Source organism: Lepidochelys kempii, chromosome 7 (genome assembly GCF_965140265.1).
Source record: "Lepidochelys kempii isolate rLepKem1 chromosome 7, rLepKem1.hap2, whole genome shotgun sequence".
Classification (NCBI taxonomy): Eukaryota; Metazoa; Chordata; order Testudines; family Cheloniidae; genus Lepidochelys; species Lepidochelys kempii.
Genome location: NC_133262.1, coordinates 77890732 through 77910913, shown reverse-complemented (window position 1 = coordinate 77910913; position 20182 = coordinate 77890732). Strand labels below are relative to the sequence as shown.

Below are 20182 nucleotides of genomic sequence, written 5' to 3'. Positions count from 1 at the left end.
TATTTTTTCCAGATTAAAATTTACCTTATATTTACGCTATACATAAAGTAGGAAAAACTTGGTAAAAAATAAGTTAGGGGTTTTTTTCTTGTGTGGCAGAGTACAAGAAATGGTACATTTCATTGTTACCTCTTTGTTTAGGTTTGTTTTCCTCAAACAAATGGAGAACACAGTATATCAATAATTTTAATTCAGATGACATACTCCCAGAGACCAGGGATTGACACTGGAGTTTTGAATATTACCACAAAAATAACTCCATATGTTTTCATCTACAGTACTTGTTCCTGTGAAGTTGTAATGCTGTAATTTCTGACATCCCTCACAATACTGTGACACACTGATGGCAAACACAGAATTATGACTTCACAGCAAGTTCAAGCAAAAGTAGAAGTCAACTTCAGTGCAGGCCAAAAACACAACACCCTCTCTTCCAAGAGTTCATCCCATTCACACAAGTAGTACTCATGGAAGCAAAGACAGCAATCAGATAAATTATCTGTGACTCTGACTCCAGCCCTTCCTGGTTTGTAAGGAAGAGTTGATAACACTCGGGAACTTTACTTACAGATTGTCAACAGGAAATCTACCACCCTTCCTTAAAAATGCAATTGTCTAACCAATACTAAGGAAGCTATCACTTTGTGTAGAGCACAAATTACTACCCAGCATCTCAACCTCCCACTCCATTCCCAAGCCAGGAATGAAGAAGTTAGCAAAGACTGTCTCTTAAGGCCACGTTTCAATTGTTAATAGCTTAGTGTTCTCTCACTCAGGCTTTAGGCCAAGGCAATGGTATTGAGAGAGCATTTGTGCTGATGGATAGCCACCCTCCTGTCCATAGACAAGGGGTGTACACTCAGACTCATCCTGTTGGATCACACCTGCAGCATTAGGCATCACTGATCACCAAACACTCCTGTCCTGGCTCCAAGAAACTGCAGTTGTAAACGGAAACACCTTGAAATGGCTGGGTCTTTATTCACAGAAGGCACTTCACCTCCTAAACACTCACATGCAGAGACCCACAGGGCTCAGTCTTCTCCCCTATGTTATACAAGATATACATGTATAGTATAGTAAATGTCTGAAAAAATACATTGCCTTCAATAATACAATTCTCCGGACCAGATTGTTAAAGGACCCCCTACTTCTCTCTCCCCCCCCCAAAAAAAAATCACCAGAAGCAATCCTATCTCTCAATACAGAAACAGCTGACAGGTGAAAAGCATAAATTCCCAATGTTAACACCACAAAAATTTTACAAACAATTCTTAGTAATATGGAAGAATTTATTGTAACTAGTTTAGAAGGAAAAATGTTTAATCTTGCTTAAGTATTCTTTCACAGAATTCTAGAGAGCAGAGAATTCTTGTTCCTCTCCACAGGCATGCAATAGTAAGGCATTGGAAATGCCAGAAACACAGTTAGCATTTAATCTGCAAAATTCTCCCACTGCAGGAACCGAGCAAGACAGCCAGCCATAAAAGTTGCTTCCCCAGGACCCACTCATGAGTTCAGGCATACGGGAAGGTCAGGGGTGAAGCCATAGCACTGAGGGTCACAAGAGAAGAATGAGGGGGGATTTGATAGCTGCTTTCAACTACCTGAAAGGGGGTTCCAAAGAGGATGAATCTAGACTGTTCTCAGTGGTAGCAGATGACAGAACAAGGAGTAATGGTCTCAAGTTGCAGTGGGTGAGGTTTAGGTTGGATATTAGGAAAATCTTTTTCACAAGGAAGGTGGTGAAGCACTGGAATACATTACCTAGGGAGGTGGTGGAATCTCCTTCCTTTGAGGTTTTTAAGGCCCGGCTTGACAAAGCTCTGGCTGGGATGATTTAGTTGGGGATTGGTCCTGCTTTGAGCAGGGGGTTGGACTAGATGACCTCCTGAGGTCGCTTCCAACCCTGATATTCTATGGTTCTATGATTCTAAGCAGTGCTGCAGCCCATAGAGCAGCCCAGATCAGCTGCTGTAATTAGACAAGATCCCAAGGCAGTCCAAGTTATGCTGGTGGCCTCTCCAGACCTGGGAACTGCCCAGAATCAGGAGGGCACAGAGGTGTTTTGCCTGTGCCTTTTGGGTAATAATAATAATTTTCCTACAGACTTGCCCGAATGCATTTGCACAACTTTCAAATGTATGTTTATGTGTGCGCAAACAATTTTGTGCATGTAAGTAGATGAATTCTCAAGTTCTGTGGGCAACTTTATGGTGGCGACTTAAATGTATTTACTGAGCAGGCTCCACAAAATGTAACTGCAGAATGTAACTATTTCAGCCACTCAATTTAATTTGTTGACAACTGAGATTACAAAACAAAACAAGAAATTCAGCTGCGTCAAACTCCAAATTTTCTTCACCAGACACAGATTACACAGACAACTAATTTGTTCTACAGTATCTGCCATTCCATTTACAGTACATTTTGTCTGCAATACTTCAGCTCTGATTCCTGCCATGTCCTGGTAGTGAGATATAAGCTTGTGTTTACACAGGCCTCATAATTTATCTGGAACTAATTTAGGTAATTTTGACCTTCAGATGACTCTGACCCTCCCAACCTCCTTTGCCATTTTTGGTAACATTTTAGTGTGGATCATTTGTAAATGCCAAAAGACATGTTACTAATAAGTCAAATACCTTGTTTGTCTTATTAGCCATTAGTTTTAGACCATTTTATGTATTTACTGAAAAGGCCCAGAAAGGAGCCAGACTGACAGTGCTGAACAATCAAATCCTCTCTTTATACCCACAAAATATTTCATGGTATATTGTAGTGGATTGTGTCTTATGTATATCAGATTTTATTTATTCATGTTGATGATGATTTTGGAAGTTCTGAATTCATTCTTTAATGGAACTATTTTTAACCTAGCACCCATAATCCTATGTTAAGGACAAAAATTCTCTTTCTTCTAAGATATATAAATTTAATGTGCTTGCTCTTTGTTTCTGTTGTTACCGATGGTGATTTTTTTGGTGACCAATGCTATTAACAATTGCACACATAATTAATTTCACTCTTGTAACTATTTAAAGAATCGGACCTTTTATGATGTCATGTAAGCAAGTGAAGGTGATTAAGACTGACATTTTCCTAGATCAACTGTTTCCTGAAAGAAACTGGCAAGAGATAAGTTGATGTGTATTTGCGAAGGGAAACAAAACAAAAAAAGAGGATAACTGTCATCTTTCACTAAACCTGAAAGCTGCTGAACAGTTTGTGCCAATATAGTTAAGCATTTATTCCTATTTCCTTTATACATCTCAGGGGTTCGTAACTCAACTGTAAAAATTTGATCTGAACTGAAACATAGCATATTCACTTTAAGAGCGACAGACCTATCACTTAAAAATTAAACAAGTAAAAGGAAGATGGGAAAATACATTAATTAAAAATGTAACAAAAATTAGTTATTTTTGTATTTGTATAATTTGAAAATGACTTCAAAGCTTAAATATACCGATTTATTTTTTATTTGTTAAAAAATATGAAAGCGGCTGAAATAATGGCTTTTATATATGGTGTACTTTAGTGTATGTGTATATATATTTTGCTCAGCAATTTGGAAAGGATTTTTAATATTCATGCATACCCTTGATTAACACCCAGATTAGTTGTTAGCTGGATTAACATTCCACTGGGAAAGTTATAGGGTCTGATCCTACACCCACTGAAGTTAAGATTTCAATAGAAGTAAGACTAGGTCTATGGTCTCATAGGTCAAAACACTACAAACTACATGGATCTGATCAGTCTAAATACATAGTTACCCAAGAGCACTGTGGTCTTTCAATGAAAGAACCTTTGTTCCATAAAAACATATGAAAGTTTTAGAAGGAAAAAAAGATAAAAAGTTAAGATGACACTCATAAATACCACGACAACTTTTACTTTAGGGCTAGAGGCAGTTCATTTTTGCACTGTGCCTCGAGCACTGTGGGAGTGAGATTTTCAGAATCCCCCACCTCATCTCCCCACTGCTCAAGACAGTGTGTGCTGCACAGGTGTATACCTAGTACGATGTATGCTCCTCAATGTGCTGGAGGTATTCTTCACTACCTCTCATCCCTTTTTGCCCACCTGCAAAAGCAAGGGATACAGTGGCTCTGTGAAGCATGCCACCTGCCATGTGATGGAAACAAATGGCATGGTATACTGGGGTAAAGAGTGTCTTACATCCCCTTACTCTCTTGCACTGGTATGCAGGATGAGCCACTATCCAGCCTTACATTTGTCACATTTAAAAAATACATACTGCTGCTTGTTTGCAGCCACATCTCTTTTTGTGCTTACAACAGCAGTAGTTTGCAAGCTGGTGATGGACCTCTTTTGTATTGTGGTACAGGCTGCCTAGTAAAAGCAACACACTAATGATTTTTAGAACAGCGTTGTACATAAAACATGGATTTCCTATTCCATTCATGAGACCATCCCAAATTGGCTTTGAACGTAATCTATGTTCAAAATTCAAATAATTGTCATGTTTGCAGTATTGTTATAGTTGTGCTGGTCGCAGGATATTGAGAGACAAGATGGGTGAGGCAATATTTTGTATTGGACAAACTTCTGCTGGTGAGATAGAGAAGCTTTCAAGTTACACAAAGCTCTTCTTAAGATCAGACAGATGAAAGTCACCTGAAGAAGAGCTCTTTGTAGCTCAAAGCTTATCTTTTACCAAAAGAAGTTGCTCCAATAAAAGATATTACCTCACCCACCTTGTCTCTCAAATAATGTTCACGAGTAGTATTTATTCATTATGGCCTTGAGCCAGTACAGTACTCAAGTACATAACTTTAACCATGTGAGTAATCCCACTGAAATCAATCGGACTACTCACTGGTTTGAACTTACATACATGATCTAGTGCTTTGCTGGACTAAGGCCTAAAACTATGCCATTTATAACTGAATCATTAAGATAATGCTCTACCCTTTCCCTCCTCTCTCCATTCCTCACCACAAAAAAACGGGGGGGGAGGGGGAGGAATAACTTGCTGTTGCCCAGTTGAAGCATAGAGAATCTTCACCATCAAGACCATGAAATAGGATAGAGTGTTAGTCTAAACTTTGAAGTCATTGGGTTGTATCATTTGAGGCCAGAGCCTTGTTATTTAAGTAAATGGTTTTGGGTTGTTGGGTTGTTGTTTTTTTCGGGGTGGGGAAGGAGGGGGTGTTAGTGTAATGTTCAGGAGTTTTTGGCAAAGTTTGATCATGTTAAACTAAATAACTCTCTCTTTTTATTGGCAGATACTTTACAGTGCTGAATTATTAGAATATAAACATAACTGATATTGGAAAAAAAGTATACCTGATCTTCAAGTAATTGATTATAGCCTTGGCTTGATCAACACTGAAGAAATCCAAGCCACCACTTTTTTCTGAATGAGACTCCCCTATTCCAGCCATTGCTCTCCCAAGCTCTTTTATGTTGTCTTCAAGGGTCATGTGTTTGGCTGCAATTCAATCCAGAACAAAAACTAAACATAGATGTGACAGATGTTTTCTTGGCACAGTACTGAGAGACTTTTTTAATGTTTGAAAAGTTCCATTTGAGGACATGTAGAATATTTTTTTTAAAATTGGACAAATTTTATTGCTTATTTCCATTATTCTTAAAAAAATCCAGTAGTCTTAACATTCCCTCACAACACCATCGATGGTCACTTTGTCCTGTAGGGACAAAAGTAGATCACACACAAACTACTTAGTTGGTAGCTTATTTACTCAGATATTGACATCATAATTACATGAACAGAGAATCAGGGACAGATTCTATTTCAGATGCTGAACACAGAGGTATCAAAGAATAACCATGGTGGGAAGAGAGGAGAGTAATCTTAGATACACAAAATACGGTGTGCACAGGAAAGAAGCCACAGGAAGTGGGAAGACTGAATAATAGAATTGGGAATGCCAACAAATGGGGAGTCCCCTAGAAGTAAAGCAAAAAAGGAGTGAAGTTGTGGGGTTAGAGCAACACATGAAGAAGGGACAGAAGTCACACCTGGAAGCGAACTGGAGGCCCTGCGCACTCCTACGAGGTGCTAGGCACCATAAACTCCTACTGACTTCAGTAGCAGTTGAAGGTGCTCAGGGATCTGAAGGGATCAAATCTGGGCACCAAATGCTGTCCATGGCTGTATTTTCTACAGCCTTCAATCTTCAAGCTAGATTGCAGTCTGAGACTAGCCCTTCTTTGAATTAGCACTCTTCCAACTGAGGCACAACTAACAGATGACTAATCCAAAGTAGTATTACTTATGCTGCCTCAGGCCCTGTTTCAGCATTTATTTATGGATGTGCTTAACTTTAAGCACTTGCTTAAGTCCAACCACATGCAGCAAACCATTTTAGCACAAGATGAACATTAAAGACATGCCGAAGTGCTCACTGACTTCAATAGGAATTCAGCACACGCTTAAACTTAAACCCACATGCCAATCTCTCTCCTCCAGCTTCTCATTCTCTCTTAGAATTCACCTCCCCACTCACCTCTTTGCCCCAGTCTCTTTGTCCTATCAGTTACAGTTCTCTCCTCCCACCTCCCCACACTGGTTCTCAGTCCCAGTCTCCTTGCACAGTGAGTCCCAGTCTTCCCACTAGCTTCCAATACTTGTCTCCTGGCTAACCAGTCTCAATCTCACCCTCCACCCCAACTTCCAGTTCTAGTTCCCTTACCCCTCCAACCAGTTTCCAGTTCTAGTCTCCCAATCTTCTCTCCCAGGTCCAGCTCATGTCCCCATTGCATATGAAAAGGCAGCTTTCTTCTCCATGCTCATTCAAGGGGGGCGGGGGGTAGGAATACTGAGATCACAGGAGACAGACTCCCTTGTTCTCAGACAAGATGTCTGAACCCAGCATAGCTCGTAGCAGAACAGCGACTGCAGGGAAAGTTCTGCTCAGCCCCAGGATGGAGCATGCTCAGTAGAGACAAAATCCTCAGTGAGTTAAATGCTAAAATCTAAAAAAAAAAAAATCTACTAAGCATATGTAAATAGTGATTTTTTTCCCCAAAAGCTTATAACTTCACCAAATTTGGGCAGATTTTCACAAGGACAGAGAAAGACACATCCCTGATACGCAGGTCACCCTCCTCCCAAATTTCAAGTCCCTGCTCCAAAGCATGAGATGCTTAAAAGAGAGAGAAAAAAAAAAAGGTCACCAGGATATTTTAACATGGGCAAAACAATGTATTCTTCCACACTCTCATAGAAATAGCGGAAGCGTTTTACCTGAAATTTTCCAAAAAAAAATCAGCCTGAGGCAGACACCTGGCATGGAAAATTTCAGCCCAAATGGTTAAAGTTTGGCAAAGTCTTAAGCAACTGAAAATAGGGTTTTATAATGGAAAATGTCAGGCAAACCTAACCACAGCCAGCACTACCAGTCCTGCCTATAGTATTATGTATACACATACACGAACACAGATACACCCAGGAAAACTCATTTCTGATATGCTTCCATTCTTCTCAATAGTTTCATTAGTACAGTTAATCCATATTAAGGTATTCGTGTAGTGAAGACTCTATAGCAAGACAACTGGAATTCCTAACAATTATTTTCCTAACCATGAAGCATATGTACATTCTGGCAAAATTCCTAACTAATTCTATTCAAGGACCTTTTGCAAGGTAATAATATGGTAAAAAGTTGTTATATGTTTAATTTTTTTAAAATTCACCTATTCTTTTCTGAAGGAATAAAAATTTAACTGCAGCCAAGAGTTATATCCAAAATACAATGCACACACCATGCTGATACTCAGGGAGAAAATGAATAATTTAATATTTATTTCTAATTAAAATATTAACTACTTACATTAAAAACAAGTAATTGAGAGAACATGCTAAGTTTCTGTTCAAGTGAATAGTTTAAGAATTATACTTACTGCTGAGGTTCTCCAACAGAAAGTTTAAGATGGCCATGAATCCTGAGAGCTGTAGATGAGTGAAGTCCATCTCTTTAGCCCACCAAAATCCAGACACATAATAATCTAGTAAAACAGCTTCCTTCAAAGATGTCTTAATTTGTCTGAAATTGAGAAACTCTTCCAGTTTTCTGTGGTGGAAAGGTGAAGTATAAAATCAAGTGAAAGGTTCCACAAGTTTGATTTAGTCTGCCTGCAATCATGTGTATATTCCAGGCAACTGATTCAGCTATATCATTTAATACATTAATACTGTTCACAGGACAAATCAGTAATTAGCAACATGAACCCAATTCTTCATGTTTCCTCAAGCACTGTTTAGGTACATTAAAATACAAGTTATGATGATACTACATTTAAGTGTAAGTTATGAAGAAAAAATGGTACGATGACTTCATCTGTATATCAGTGGGTGCACTTGACACATTTGACTGATCAAAGGTATCCCTTCTTGTATCTTTCGGGTGAGATGTGCAACCACAAAATCAAAAGTCTTCTATGTAACAGACATGTAACAGATATAAAGGAGATCTAAAATTCACAAATTATTGAGTGAGATGAAGCTGAAAATCCAAGAGAAAATCAGCTTTTATTTTCTTGGGAAGTTTTAGGGTGAAATGAGACTAGAAAGGAAAAATACTGTGAACCCTGTCTTCACATACACTTATAAAAGTAAGCTTCATTGCAACTCCACTTTCTACAAAAAGGTCCTAGCTGCAGCTCCATCTGGGAGCAAAGTTGAGGTTGCAGTCACAACACTATGACTCTAACAGCATGATAACGTGACACCTGCCTTTATAATAATAATGATAATGAACATAATACTCACTGGTGACGATAATTGATTTTACTATGTTGTACTAAGAAATCTGTCTGGAACACTCAAACACAAATGGGTCAGGTATGCAGTGTTAAGATGTAAATTAGGCTTAGGCTAAAGATTTGGGTTTGAGGCCAAATCAAGGCTAGGGTTTAGGCTCAGAATGGATGGTGACAAAATCCCACAAGTCATTCTTGTGCAATTTCAGCATCAAATGGCAGAATTCTCATACCAGCATTTATTGTTGCAATATTTCCTAGGGTATCTGCAGTAAGCTACAGCCATTCATGCACAGGCCCATACCCTAAATACTGACCCCTGCCATGTCCTGACAATGCAGTTTTAACGAAGCCATGCTCCTAGGGCCTCCCTTTGACTGCAACAGCCCCTAGGACCCATCAGATGACATAGAACAGAGAAAACTTTCTAGGCTGTATTTTTTGTCAATATAATGTCATTTTCAGAATTCTTTTTCTTAGTAGGTTTAATATAACCAATCATCCTATTTGCCTTTTCGCTGCAGCTGTACTGAGTAGCCATCGTTACTCCTCTTAAGTCTCTTTTCTCAGTGGTTCCTGCAAATTCATCACCATAAAATTTCTTCACCCATGCTTACATTTTTTCAAAATTTAGTGTTATCTGCAATGAAGTTGTCTAATATTCAACATGTTTAAATCCATCTGGAGTTTGTCACAATTCTCCAAATCTTTACTAATCAACTGCATAGTGCTATACGCAACCTTCTCCAACTCAGCGTACACTTCCTCAGTCAGCCTATTATTGATTCCTGGGGACCTCCTTACTCTTTATCTCTCTCATTACGACTCTTTATTTCTCACAGCTACACAAGTTTTTAATTGATAATAAGACTTTGCTCTTTATCTCAGGCTATTCATGTTCTTTAATGCTCCCTTAAGAACAAACCTTACATTATATCTGAAAATTCAACTAAATAATATTGGGTAAAATTATCAAAAGTGCCTAAGTAATTTCGTAGCATGAGTTTCATTTTCAAAAGTGATTTGGGCACTTAGGGGCCTAAGTCTCCTTGAAAGTCAAGTCACTTAGATGCTTTTGAAAAAGTCTCAATCTTTATTTTTTTCTAAATAACGAAGTTTAGAAAGGAGAAATTTCTCCTTAGAAAAGCCATGCTTTTTTTTGACCATATTCATTTATGCCTATTGTGTTCAGAATTAGTACTATCCTTTTTTATTTTTCTGCATTAATGCAATGGATTAGAGAGGGACAGGGCTGGGGACTTCAGTTTGCAATTCCGCCAATATACCTCAACTGTGTTTTAGAGAAAATAGTTTAGATTCCATGTTCTCTCGGTCCTTGGCCAGTTAAGATGGCCAATAAAGATGCCAACTGTGATAATTGTTTTTACTTCCCAAAAAATCTGAATCTTTTTTCTCTGCTTCTTATTCCCTCCTAAAAAGACAAAGTACTATCAGACCTACGAATAGGCAACTAACTGTTCACAGTGTTCACAAAGCCAGAAAGTTATACTGTTGAAGGATACAAAAAAAAAAAAAGATGTGTTTTATTAATCAAACTAGTGAACAATATAAAGGCTCACTAGTGAACAATATAAAGAACATAATTCATTAAGTTTTGTTTAAAGCATTACCTCTGTTCTACATGATGAATTTGTGCAGCTGTATATATACAACTTGGTTAAAAACACTGAGTCATGTACTGAAATGGAAGTGGAGCGTGGCCAACTGTGAACTTTCCAAAGTTTGAAACAGTCCATATCCTCTGTCTTATAAGCTTTTGCCAACATTATGCTTTCACAATCGTTATTTCAAGGGAATTAGGGTTTTCTGATATTCATTTTTTCAATATTCTGCAATGTATGTGATTGACACAATGAGATTCTTTATATATCTTCTATTATTACTATTGCTATTTTTTTCATGGAAGATGCTCAGGTACTATGGTGGTGGGCAGCAGTAAAATCTTTAGATCAATAGACAAAACAAGGATATTGCTATAACACATCAGACACATAATCCATCGAGCACAACAGTGGCCAGGAAACCTTACAGTATATAAAAACGATGCCCTATGGTGAGAGACAGATGTTTCAATACTGGTACTAAATTGTTTGTGCTACCTAAAATGCCCTTGAAGCATCCTCTTTTCAGTCAAATGCAGTACATGTCATAATTTAAGATCCATCTGTGAAAGTGTATATATATCAGCTGAAATGAAGAGAAGCACAAAGGTCTCTCAGTATTTTCCTTTCTAATCTTAGATGAGAGATTTTGACAAGAAATTGTGTTACAGGGTGATAATGAAATTTGGTCTCAATTGACGTGAATGTTTCATTCTCTAATGCCACAAGTAGGAGATCTATTGTGCAGAGTAAAAGAGTAAATGGGGGAAAAATCTTTTTAATATTAGATGGGGAAAAATGTCTTTCCAATTTCTCTATGGAATCCCACTAGGTCAACAATAAGTGATCTTTTTCCTAACAACAAAGAGAAAGAGTATTTCAAGGTAATGAATCATATCTTTTTAATCTTATCTAAAACATTTGTATTTATCCACTAACGGCAGAATTTTCAAAAGTACCTAAGTAACGTTAGAGCATAAGTTCCATTGACTTTAGCTTGCTAAGAACTTACTGCTAGGTGACTTTCAATGGGACGTGTGCGCCTCAGTCACATAGGCACTTTTGAAAATGTCACCCCTGAAATTTAAGACCAACACATTCAATTGTGGATGCCTAAAGTTTGACTCCTAAATCCTTAAGAACGTAGATAGCTTCATATGAAGCTTTTTGCCACTTTCTTAAGGGTCAGTTTTTATTATATCCAAACTCCTCTATTTTTTCAGCCTTAGACATTAATCTGAAACCTAAAAATGAGGTCTAAGACACAGGAGGAGGCAGTTTAAAGTGCTCAATTTTGCCCTACTCTACTCACATTGAAGTCAATAGGAGCTTTACCATTACCTACAATGGGAGCAGTCAGCCCAACTCACTGAGCACTTTCGAAACAAATCACACCTGTATATATTTAAAAACATCGAATATCCAAAACCATATCAACTTGCAATATTCATACAAAGAAAGTGAGCAAAGGAGAAAGAAAAATAAAAAGATGGAGAGAATATAGGAGAAGAGTACATTCTGAGACCAACATATTTTCTTATTTACTCCATTACTGCCATTGTCCACAAGTGTCCCAAAAATTGGATTAAATCATCATTCACTTAGCATACAAGTCTTCAAAAAATGCCATTTGCCCACATATATAAATCAATATTGTAGTGCTGGTGGAGTTAATTTAACCAGCTATATTAAAATAATTGTCTTGCACAGAGTACTAGTGTTATTCATTTCTTTTGCAAATGAGATTTTTTAATTTCAATAAAGTCATGAATTAGTATCATAGTGAAAGATCAAGGTAGTGGCAAGTTCACTACTTTCCTTCAAGTTCACCACCTTCAGAATTTGATTTAACGTAAGTCTTTTATGAAGGCAAGATCACACCAAATGATCAATATCAAAGTTATCACTCCTGATATCTTCAACAAAAACAGTCAACTGATAAATCACACAAGTTCTCTTTCACCAAGACACAAGCACCAGCATTATCTATATCTGTTATATATTACTGTTACTTACTTTTGAACTCCTTCTACATTTTGTTCTGACAAAGCACTAATTTGGGGAAGAGAAAGAAACGTCCATGCCATAATCTCTCTACCTACAGTATCTTGTTCTTGGCCTTCTTCCTATACAAAAACAGTAGATTTTTTAAATACAATCATCTAATTTACATAACACTTTTGTTCTCAAAGAACTTTACAGAACGTTCGTACAAAGATAATTCATCCAACACCAAAATAGAAATGCAGGAGAAATTTTCTGCCAGCAACACAAGACAGCAACGGTGTTTAGGGATGGAGGTGAAGTTAGGTGGATACATGAAAAATAACTTGTTCACCCACCTTAAACTAAAGGGGAACTTTTACTTTTAAAAGACAGAAACTGCTCTACCATTCTATTTGCTCTGTACCGAGAAAAACAAATGCTTGACTTTTCCCTATTCATCTCAGTGGCGTGTTAACCACTAAACCCATTTTTGACAATTTAATTCTGTGCAATTAAAAATAAATACATGATTTTCTAATAGTCTAACAACAAAAACAAGGAAATGTATACTGTGATCTAAATTATGTAACTACTTTTCCAAAGAAAATGTATACTCATAATGCTGAGAATAATTGTTCCCCTGTGGTGTGTATAAGAAATACTCATTCAGAAATATTACAAAGCAAGATATGTGGTTGATAGTAGATGATAAACTGAACATGAATTAACAATGCAATGGTCTTCTAAAGTCAAGGGAAATACTTGACTGGATTATATAGTTGACTTCAGTGGGAAAATTTAGAAAGTCAATCAGTAGGCAAATAAAAATTTGTTATTAGAATAGTTAAGTAATGAAACAAGATGTCAAGAAAAGTTATGAAATCACTGTCAGTGTCTGACACTTATCTATTGGCTAGTCTACACTACTAAAATGTCCTGTTGCTGATAATGAATGGCAGCAATTGGTGCAGATGAACTTGTGATGAACACAGTTCATACACAAGCTTAGACAAGGTCAAACCGTGTTCAGCACCATTTCACTAACAGTGATTCAACCTTGCTGTGAGGATTCAAAGCACTATAAAATGGAAGCTATATCATTACAAAGTTTTAAAATGGAATTGCTGTGCAAAATGAATATTTATCTACTAATAGTTTTTGGATATTTCTGTAGTGAAGCAAAAGAAAGTGCTAGTAGCACTAAGACATCATGAATTGTATACATTTTTATACTCATAGGATTCAATACCACTGAAGTCTATAAGGATTTTTTCATTTACTTGAAAAAAAATGAGGTGGGATTAAGCTCCTGGAATAAGGTTTGTGCTCAGTTACACACACAAAGAAATGGAAGAGGGCCTCCAAAGCTGGCTCAGCTTCAGCATCACTGACATTCACACTTCAAGGCAGTATGAGTACTGGTAAGGTGGGAGTACAATTTTGGACTGGTGCTCTGCTAATTCTACCAATAGCCAGAGAAAGAGACACTGAAGAGTACCCCTTCTGCTGCTGCAGAGTTGTAGCATGACTTCCACAATCTTGGAGATGGCGTAACTGGGCAGCTGATTATGGCTGCAAAAAACAGGACTGCAAGAAGCAATGAGTACCAAAGATCTACCGGACACACTAATATTTGCTGGTTAAGCATTAGTCTATTTTCATATGTACTATAGTTGATAATATTCACTCTTCTTAGCTTTTCATTTTATACTGTCTCCAGCGGTAACAATATTGACCTAAAGTACGTTTCAAGACAGTTCAACAGCATGAAAGTAATGAAGAAAATAAAAACTTCCCTCTGACACAAGTAATGGTAATAAAGCATTTATTATGAAAAAAACTACTCCTATGTTATACCAGTGGTTCCCAAACTTGTTCCGCTGCTTGTGCACGGAAAGCCCCTAACGGGCCAGGCCGGTTTGTTTACCGGCTGCGTCTGCAGGTTTGGCCGATCGCGGCTCCCAGTGGCCGCGGTTCACTGCTCCAGGCCAATGGGAGCTGCTGGAAGCGGCGGCCAGTACATCCCTCGGCCTGCACTGCTTCCAATGTACATGACAGAGGGGCATTGCTGGCACATGATGGCATATATCACATTGGTAAATGTGCAGGTGAATGAGCCCCTGATGGCGTGGCTAATGTGATTAGGTCTTATGATGGTGTCACTTGAATAAATATGTGGACAGAGTTGGCATCAGGCTTTGTTGCAAGGATAGGTTCCTGGGTTAGTGTTTTTGTTGTGTGGTATGTGGTTGCTGGTGAGTATTTGCTTCAGGTTGGGGGGCTGTCTGTAAGTGAGGACTGGTCTGTCTCCCAAGATCTGTGAGAGTGAGGGATCATTTTTCAGGATAGGTTGTAAATCTTTAATGATGCTCCACCCTCTTGTCAACTGTCTAAATGGGACATTTTGATTACCACTACAAAAGTTTTTTTTCTCCTGCTGATAATAGCTCATCTTAACTAATTAGCCTCTCACAGTTTGTAAGGTAACTTCCAACTTATCTGTATATATATATATATATATATATATACACACACATATAATCTTACTATATGTTCCATTCTACGCATCCAATGAAGTGAGCTGTAGCTCACGAAAGTTTATGCTCTAATAAATTTGTTAGTCTCTAAGGTGCCACAAGTACTCCTGTTCTTTTTTCAAAGAAAAATGTTTGCAGGACAGTCATAAGGTTAAACATCAGATATTGAAAAGCTCCAGCTCTTAAGTGAAAAACAAATAAGATAATGGTGGCTTAAAAAAGTATACTATGAGTAATACCAGAGAGGGTCTTTCGACAGACTGGTGTATCCATGAGGCACATCTGTGAAAATTACTGCTGATATGATATCCTGGAAGAAAACTGAACTATGTCCCTCAAAAGAGACAGAGAAAAATGAATGTAAGAGTCTCTGTACCTCTCAAAGATATTTATTTATTCACATGTATATGAAACTACAATATAAAGTACTCATCTAATGCTTTGGGCACCCATGAAAATCTTTTAAAAAAATACACTAATAAATAAACAGACCCATCAAATACCTCAGATCAAATCAAGTAACTCAAGCGTGTAGAAACCTGAGCACCTCCTCCAAAACAGTGCCACAGAACGGCGGGGGCTATGACTGTGGACAAAATGGAGGCCAAACAACTGTCATATAAAAGGTTGCAGCCCACTTATACTACCTTATAAGGCATTTCATTATTAAATTAACTATCAAATATTTTAAATCCAAAATCTGTCTATATGAAACAATTAAGATACAATTCTTAAATAACAATTTAAGAGAGCCTCCATTGTCTACTCCAACACTGGAAAATTAAAATCAACAGCCACTATTTTTAACCACTGTACTTCTCTTGCTGTCACATAAATAAGGAAGAAAACAAAAATAGCCAAATTAATTTCAATTCCATTCAAAAGAGAAAAACAGATGTGTCACATGCAAATGACAAAGCCTATAAACTAAGAAATGGAAGTTTGTTCTCATATGTTTGGTGTATATTTAAAGCAATAAAAAGTAGAAATCAACAAAACAGAAAATATCAGAAGCACTTGTGTCCTTTTAATAATAAAATATTGTATTTTTCTGAGATGCCACAATTCAGATTTCAAGAAGATTTTGGATCAGCATATATTTGTTCTGAAATTAAACTTTTACTATTACTAGACAATCTGCAGCTCTGAAAATAATGAAGGATATCTCAGTAATAAAAATACCAAATGAAGAAATAAGACCCTGTTTATATTGTATGTTGCGATATTTATGATTCAAATGTTGTGTTTTCTGCAAACAGTAATATATAATTGTGTGTTTCTTAGAAGGTCAAACAATTAAGACTGTTTAATCAATCTAAAACAAAACTGTGTCTTGCGATTCTGCAGATGATAAAAAGAGTAAAAATAATAGCACAGTGTACCCTGTATTATGTAGCGCACATAACAAGTAACATTAGATTCAGCCAAAACCTGAAACTTATGTAATTTAATGCAGAATGCATGACATCACCAAGTTCGTAATCAAACAAATTCTTGAGACAATAGTATACACTATAAATTTAATTTAAAATACATTAAATGAACTAAGAAATGTGAGTAAAAGATTATAAAACCTAACAAAAATAGACTATGTGAAGAAATTTACTCTGAACTCTTTATAGGAATTGTTATAAAGTTGTAGAAAAAGAAAATACTTCTGTGATATATTTCAAATACAATATATTTTCTACAAGTTGCCTTCTTCTGTATAGTATACTTATTTTAAACCACAATTTAGTTGATTGAATCGTACCAATTTTTTGCTGTTTTCCCGACCAACCTGTTTACAGATACTAATATAAATAAAAGTAATATTTTGGAAAGTATGTAAATCTCTCCTAAAACACTAGAATATTTAGTAATACATTTTACAGAAGAAGAGGATTTCCTTCAACACGGGCTTTTTAAATTCCCACTATCAAAGAGAAAAAGAATCTTAGAGTTTTGTATATCAACCCATCACCACAGTGTCTGAGTGCCTAAAGATGTCAAGGTATCATTATAAATTCAAGCCTAATTTAATGGTGTCCAGTTTGCAGATTAATTCCAGTTCTACTGTTTCTCGTTGGAGTCTGTTTTTGAAGTTTTTTTGTTGAATAATTGCAACTTTTAGGTCTGTAATTGAGCGTCCAAGGAGGTTGAAGTGTTCTCCAACTGGTTTTTAAATATTATACTTTGATGTCTGATTTGTGTCCATTAGGCTTGAATAAAGACTGGGAGTGGATGCGTCATTACATTAACTAAAAACTATTTCCCCATGAAAAGAAAAGGAATACTTGTGGCACATTAGAGACTAACAAATTTATGCTAATTTTCCCCTACTGTTACTCACACCTTCTTGTCAACAGTTTGAAATGGGGAATCCTGATTATCACTACAAAAGTTTTTTTTTCTCCTGCTGATAACAGCCCACCTTAATTGACTGGTCTTGTTAAGAGTTGGTATGGCAACCCCCATTTTTTAATGTTCTCTCTCTCTCTCTCTCTCTCTCTATCTTCCTACTTATTTTCCACTGAATGCATCTGATGCAGTGGGCTTTAGCCCACGAAAGCTTACGCTCAAATAAAGTTGTTAGTTTCTAAGGTGCCACAAGTACTCCTCCTTCTTTCTGCTGATACAGACTAACACAGCTACCACTCTGAAACCTGTCAGTGAAATAGGTCAAGCTGACACGTCATAAAGTATTGTCAGCACTTACCTTTCCATAGGCTAAATCTTCTCTGTTCCACTTCGCAATTTTGAGGAATTTAACTTTATTCATGCATTTAAACATCTGAAACCAGCACCTCTGACTGAAATGAAGATCAGGTTTATTTTCTAATGCTCTACAGAGGGCATGGAATCTGCACATTAAGGCATTTGGGGTGAAATAAGCCCCCAGAATGGACAGAATTAGCAAAATAACACTATCTCATGATACCATCTGAAATATATGGATTTGGAGGTAGAAAATTTGAACTTAAGCAAATGTCGACCTAAAGAGGAATAACTTGTACTCTTGAGCTTCCTCTGAAATGCAGCCCATACAGAGTTGTGTGTCTACCTGTGAAATCACACATCTATAAGCCAAATCCGAGATCTAGTATAGAAAAAAAGAGCATTCAGGAGGAATCTTGTGAGGATTTGTGAAACTCCCTAGAAGGCTTTAGGTACATAAATCAATGAAGGGATTACATGGAGACAAAAATATAATATCATCTGTGATAAATCTAATCTTGTTCCCATACTGTTCATGTCACAAAATAAAACTGCATGCATTTCCCTCAGACCAACAATGAAATTTTAAAAATTAAGATGCTCTCTCAGCATGAATAAACCAAGAAAAATCTGTATACTGAGAAGGGTCTATAAAGGACACAGCAAATTTCAAGTACAATAAACATATATCACAAAAACTTCATTTAAAAACCAAGGAAAGGTGCTGAGAAACAACAATAGACTTACCTATCACATAATTTACAAATTCACAAGCACTTAAAAGCAACTATAGTTAAGGACATTATAAATTTTACAGTCCACACAGAAGGAATAATTAGTTCATATTAAGTATGAAGTAAAGTTACTTTATCACAGAACAACCTTAACGTTGATAACCTTAGCTAATCATTTCCTCGCTTTTAATGAGACAATGGGTAAATTAAAAGAGTTGTCAGTTAGCAACCTCAACTGGTTTTAGAAAAGCTTTTGGTATGGGAATTTCCCACTTTGTGTATGTGTGTGTGTTCTGCTTAAACTCTCTTTATTGTAAATATTACAAGTCTATACCATGCATAAAACTTTCATTTCATTGTCACCAACATTTTTAATGCATACACTCTTCTTTTTCCCTTTTGTACAGCTAACTGGAGAACTAGTAACATCTCAAAGGTTTAAATAAACAGGATGTGACTTGCCAACAGATTATTAAACAAAAGGAGTGAGCACTGCTGGCCAACCTCACAACAAGAGTCCTGCCTCCTGCAAAGCACACCTGCTCACAGGCAGGAGGCGGCTGAACTAGCAAGGCCTGGCTGCACCCCTTCCCTTCTCCCTGAAGGCGGGGCTAAGGCCTTGCACACTCAGGGTCAGACCCAAGCCTGCGACCGCCCCCAGCTCTGGCACCCAGCGCGCGGGGCTCTCTGCACCTCGGCACACTTGCCGCTACAAACCCGCCCGGGGAGCCGGCGCGGGGGGCAGCCGCGCGGAGCTGGTGCCGGGGAGCGGGAGGCTGCCGTGACGCGCCCGCCCCGGCCCACAGGCGCTGCCTCCAGGCGGGATAACGGGGGCAGCCCTCGCCCCGCCAGGCGCCACCCTCGGGCGGGGGCCCCGGGGCCGGCGGAGGGGGCTGCGGACACTCGCTAAGGGGCGGGGAGCGGAGCCGGTACCTGCCAGGTTTCCTGCCCCTTCGCCTTGGCCGCCATGCCGGGCGGGCCGCGCGTCTCTGCGTTGCCCTGGGAGGCGGCGGGAGCGACGTTAGCGCAGGGGTAGCGGCCGGGAGAGCAGCGGCCGCGCAGGGCGCTTCCCGGCAGCGCGATCCCCCCCAGCACCCCTCTGTGATCCCCACCGCCCCCATCCCCTGCGTGACCCCACCACCGCCCCCATCCCCTGCGTGACCCCCCCACAGCCACAGCCCCCATCCCCTCCGTGACCCCCCCACAGCCACAGCCCCCATCCCCTCCGTGACCCAGCCACAGCCAGAGCCCCCATCCCCTGCGTGACCCCCCCACAGCCACAGCCCCCATCCCCTGTGTGACTCCCCCACAGCCACAGCCCCCATCCCCTGCGTGACCCCCCCCACAGCCACAGCCCCCATCCCCTCCGTGACTCCCACACAGCCACAGCCCCCATCCCCTGCGTGACCCCCCCACAGCCCCCATCCCCTGCGTGACCCCCCCCACAGCCACAGCCCCCATCCCCTCCGTGACTCCCCCACAGCCACAGCCCCCATCCCCTGCGTGACCCCCCCCACAGCCACAGCCCCCATCCCCTCCGTGACTCCCACACAGCCACAGCCCCCATCCCCTGCGTGACCCCCCCACAGCCCCCATCCCCTGCGTGACCCCCCCCACAGCCACAGCCCCCATCCCCTCCGTGACTCCCACACAGCCACAGCCCCCATCCCCTGCGTGACCCCCCCACAGCCAGAGCCCCCATCCCCTGCGTGACCCCCCCACCGCCCCCATCCCCTCCGTGACCCCCCCACAGCCACAGCCCCCATCCCCTCCGTGACTCCCCCACAGCCACAGCCCCTATCCCCTGCGTGACCCCCCCACAGCCACAGCGCCCATCCCCTCCGTGACCCCC

The 20182-nt window shown here is 39.3% G+C and overlaps 1 protein-coding gene across 3 annotated transcripts in view; it reads right to left on the bottom strand.

The window, feature by feature from the left end:
- CABCOCO1 (ciliary associated calcium binding coiled-coil 1) overlaps positions 1-19414 on the bottom strand; it is a 64560-nt gene extending 45146 nt beyond the window's left edge. The window contains exons 1-4 of one of the 3 annotated variants that reach the window (XM_073353419.1): positions 19264-19414; positions 12393-12502; positions 7897-8066; positions 5317-5461 (exon numbers count right to left, since the gene is read on the bottom strand). In XM_073353419.1, coding sequence (XP_073209520.1) covers positions 5317-5461; positions 7897-8066; positions 12393-12502; positions 19264-19299 — 461 coding nt within the window. In that variant the 5' untranslated portion in view covers positions 19300-19414. The remainder of the gene's footprint in view (positions 1-5316; positions 5462-7896; positions 8067-12392; positions 12503-19263) is intronic. The other 2 variants (XM_073353420.1, XM_073353421.1) reach the window with 2 other exon arrangements.
- Between the last annotated feature and the right edge of the window lie 768 nt (positions 19415-20182).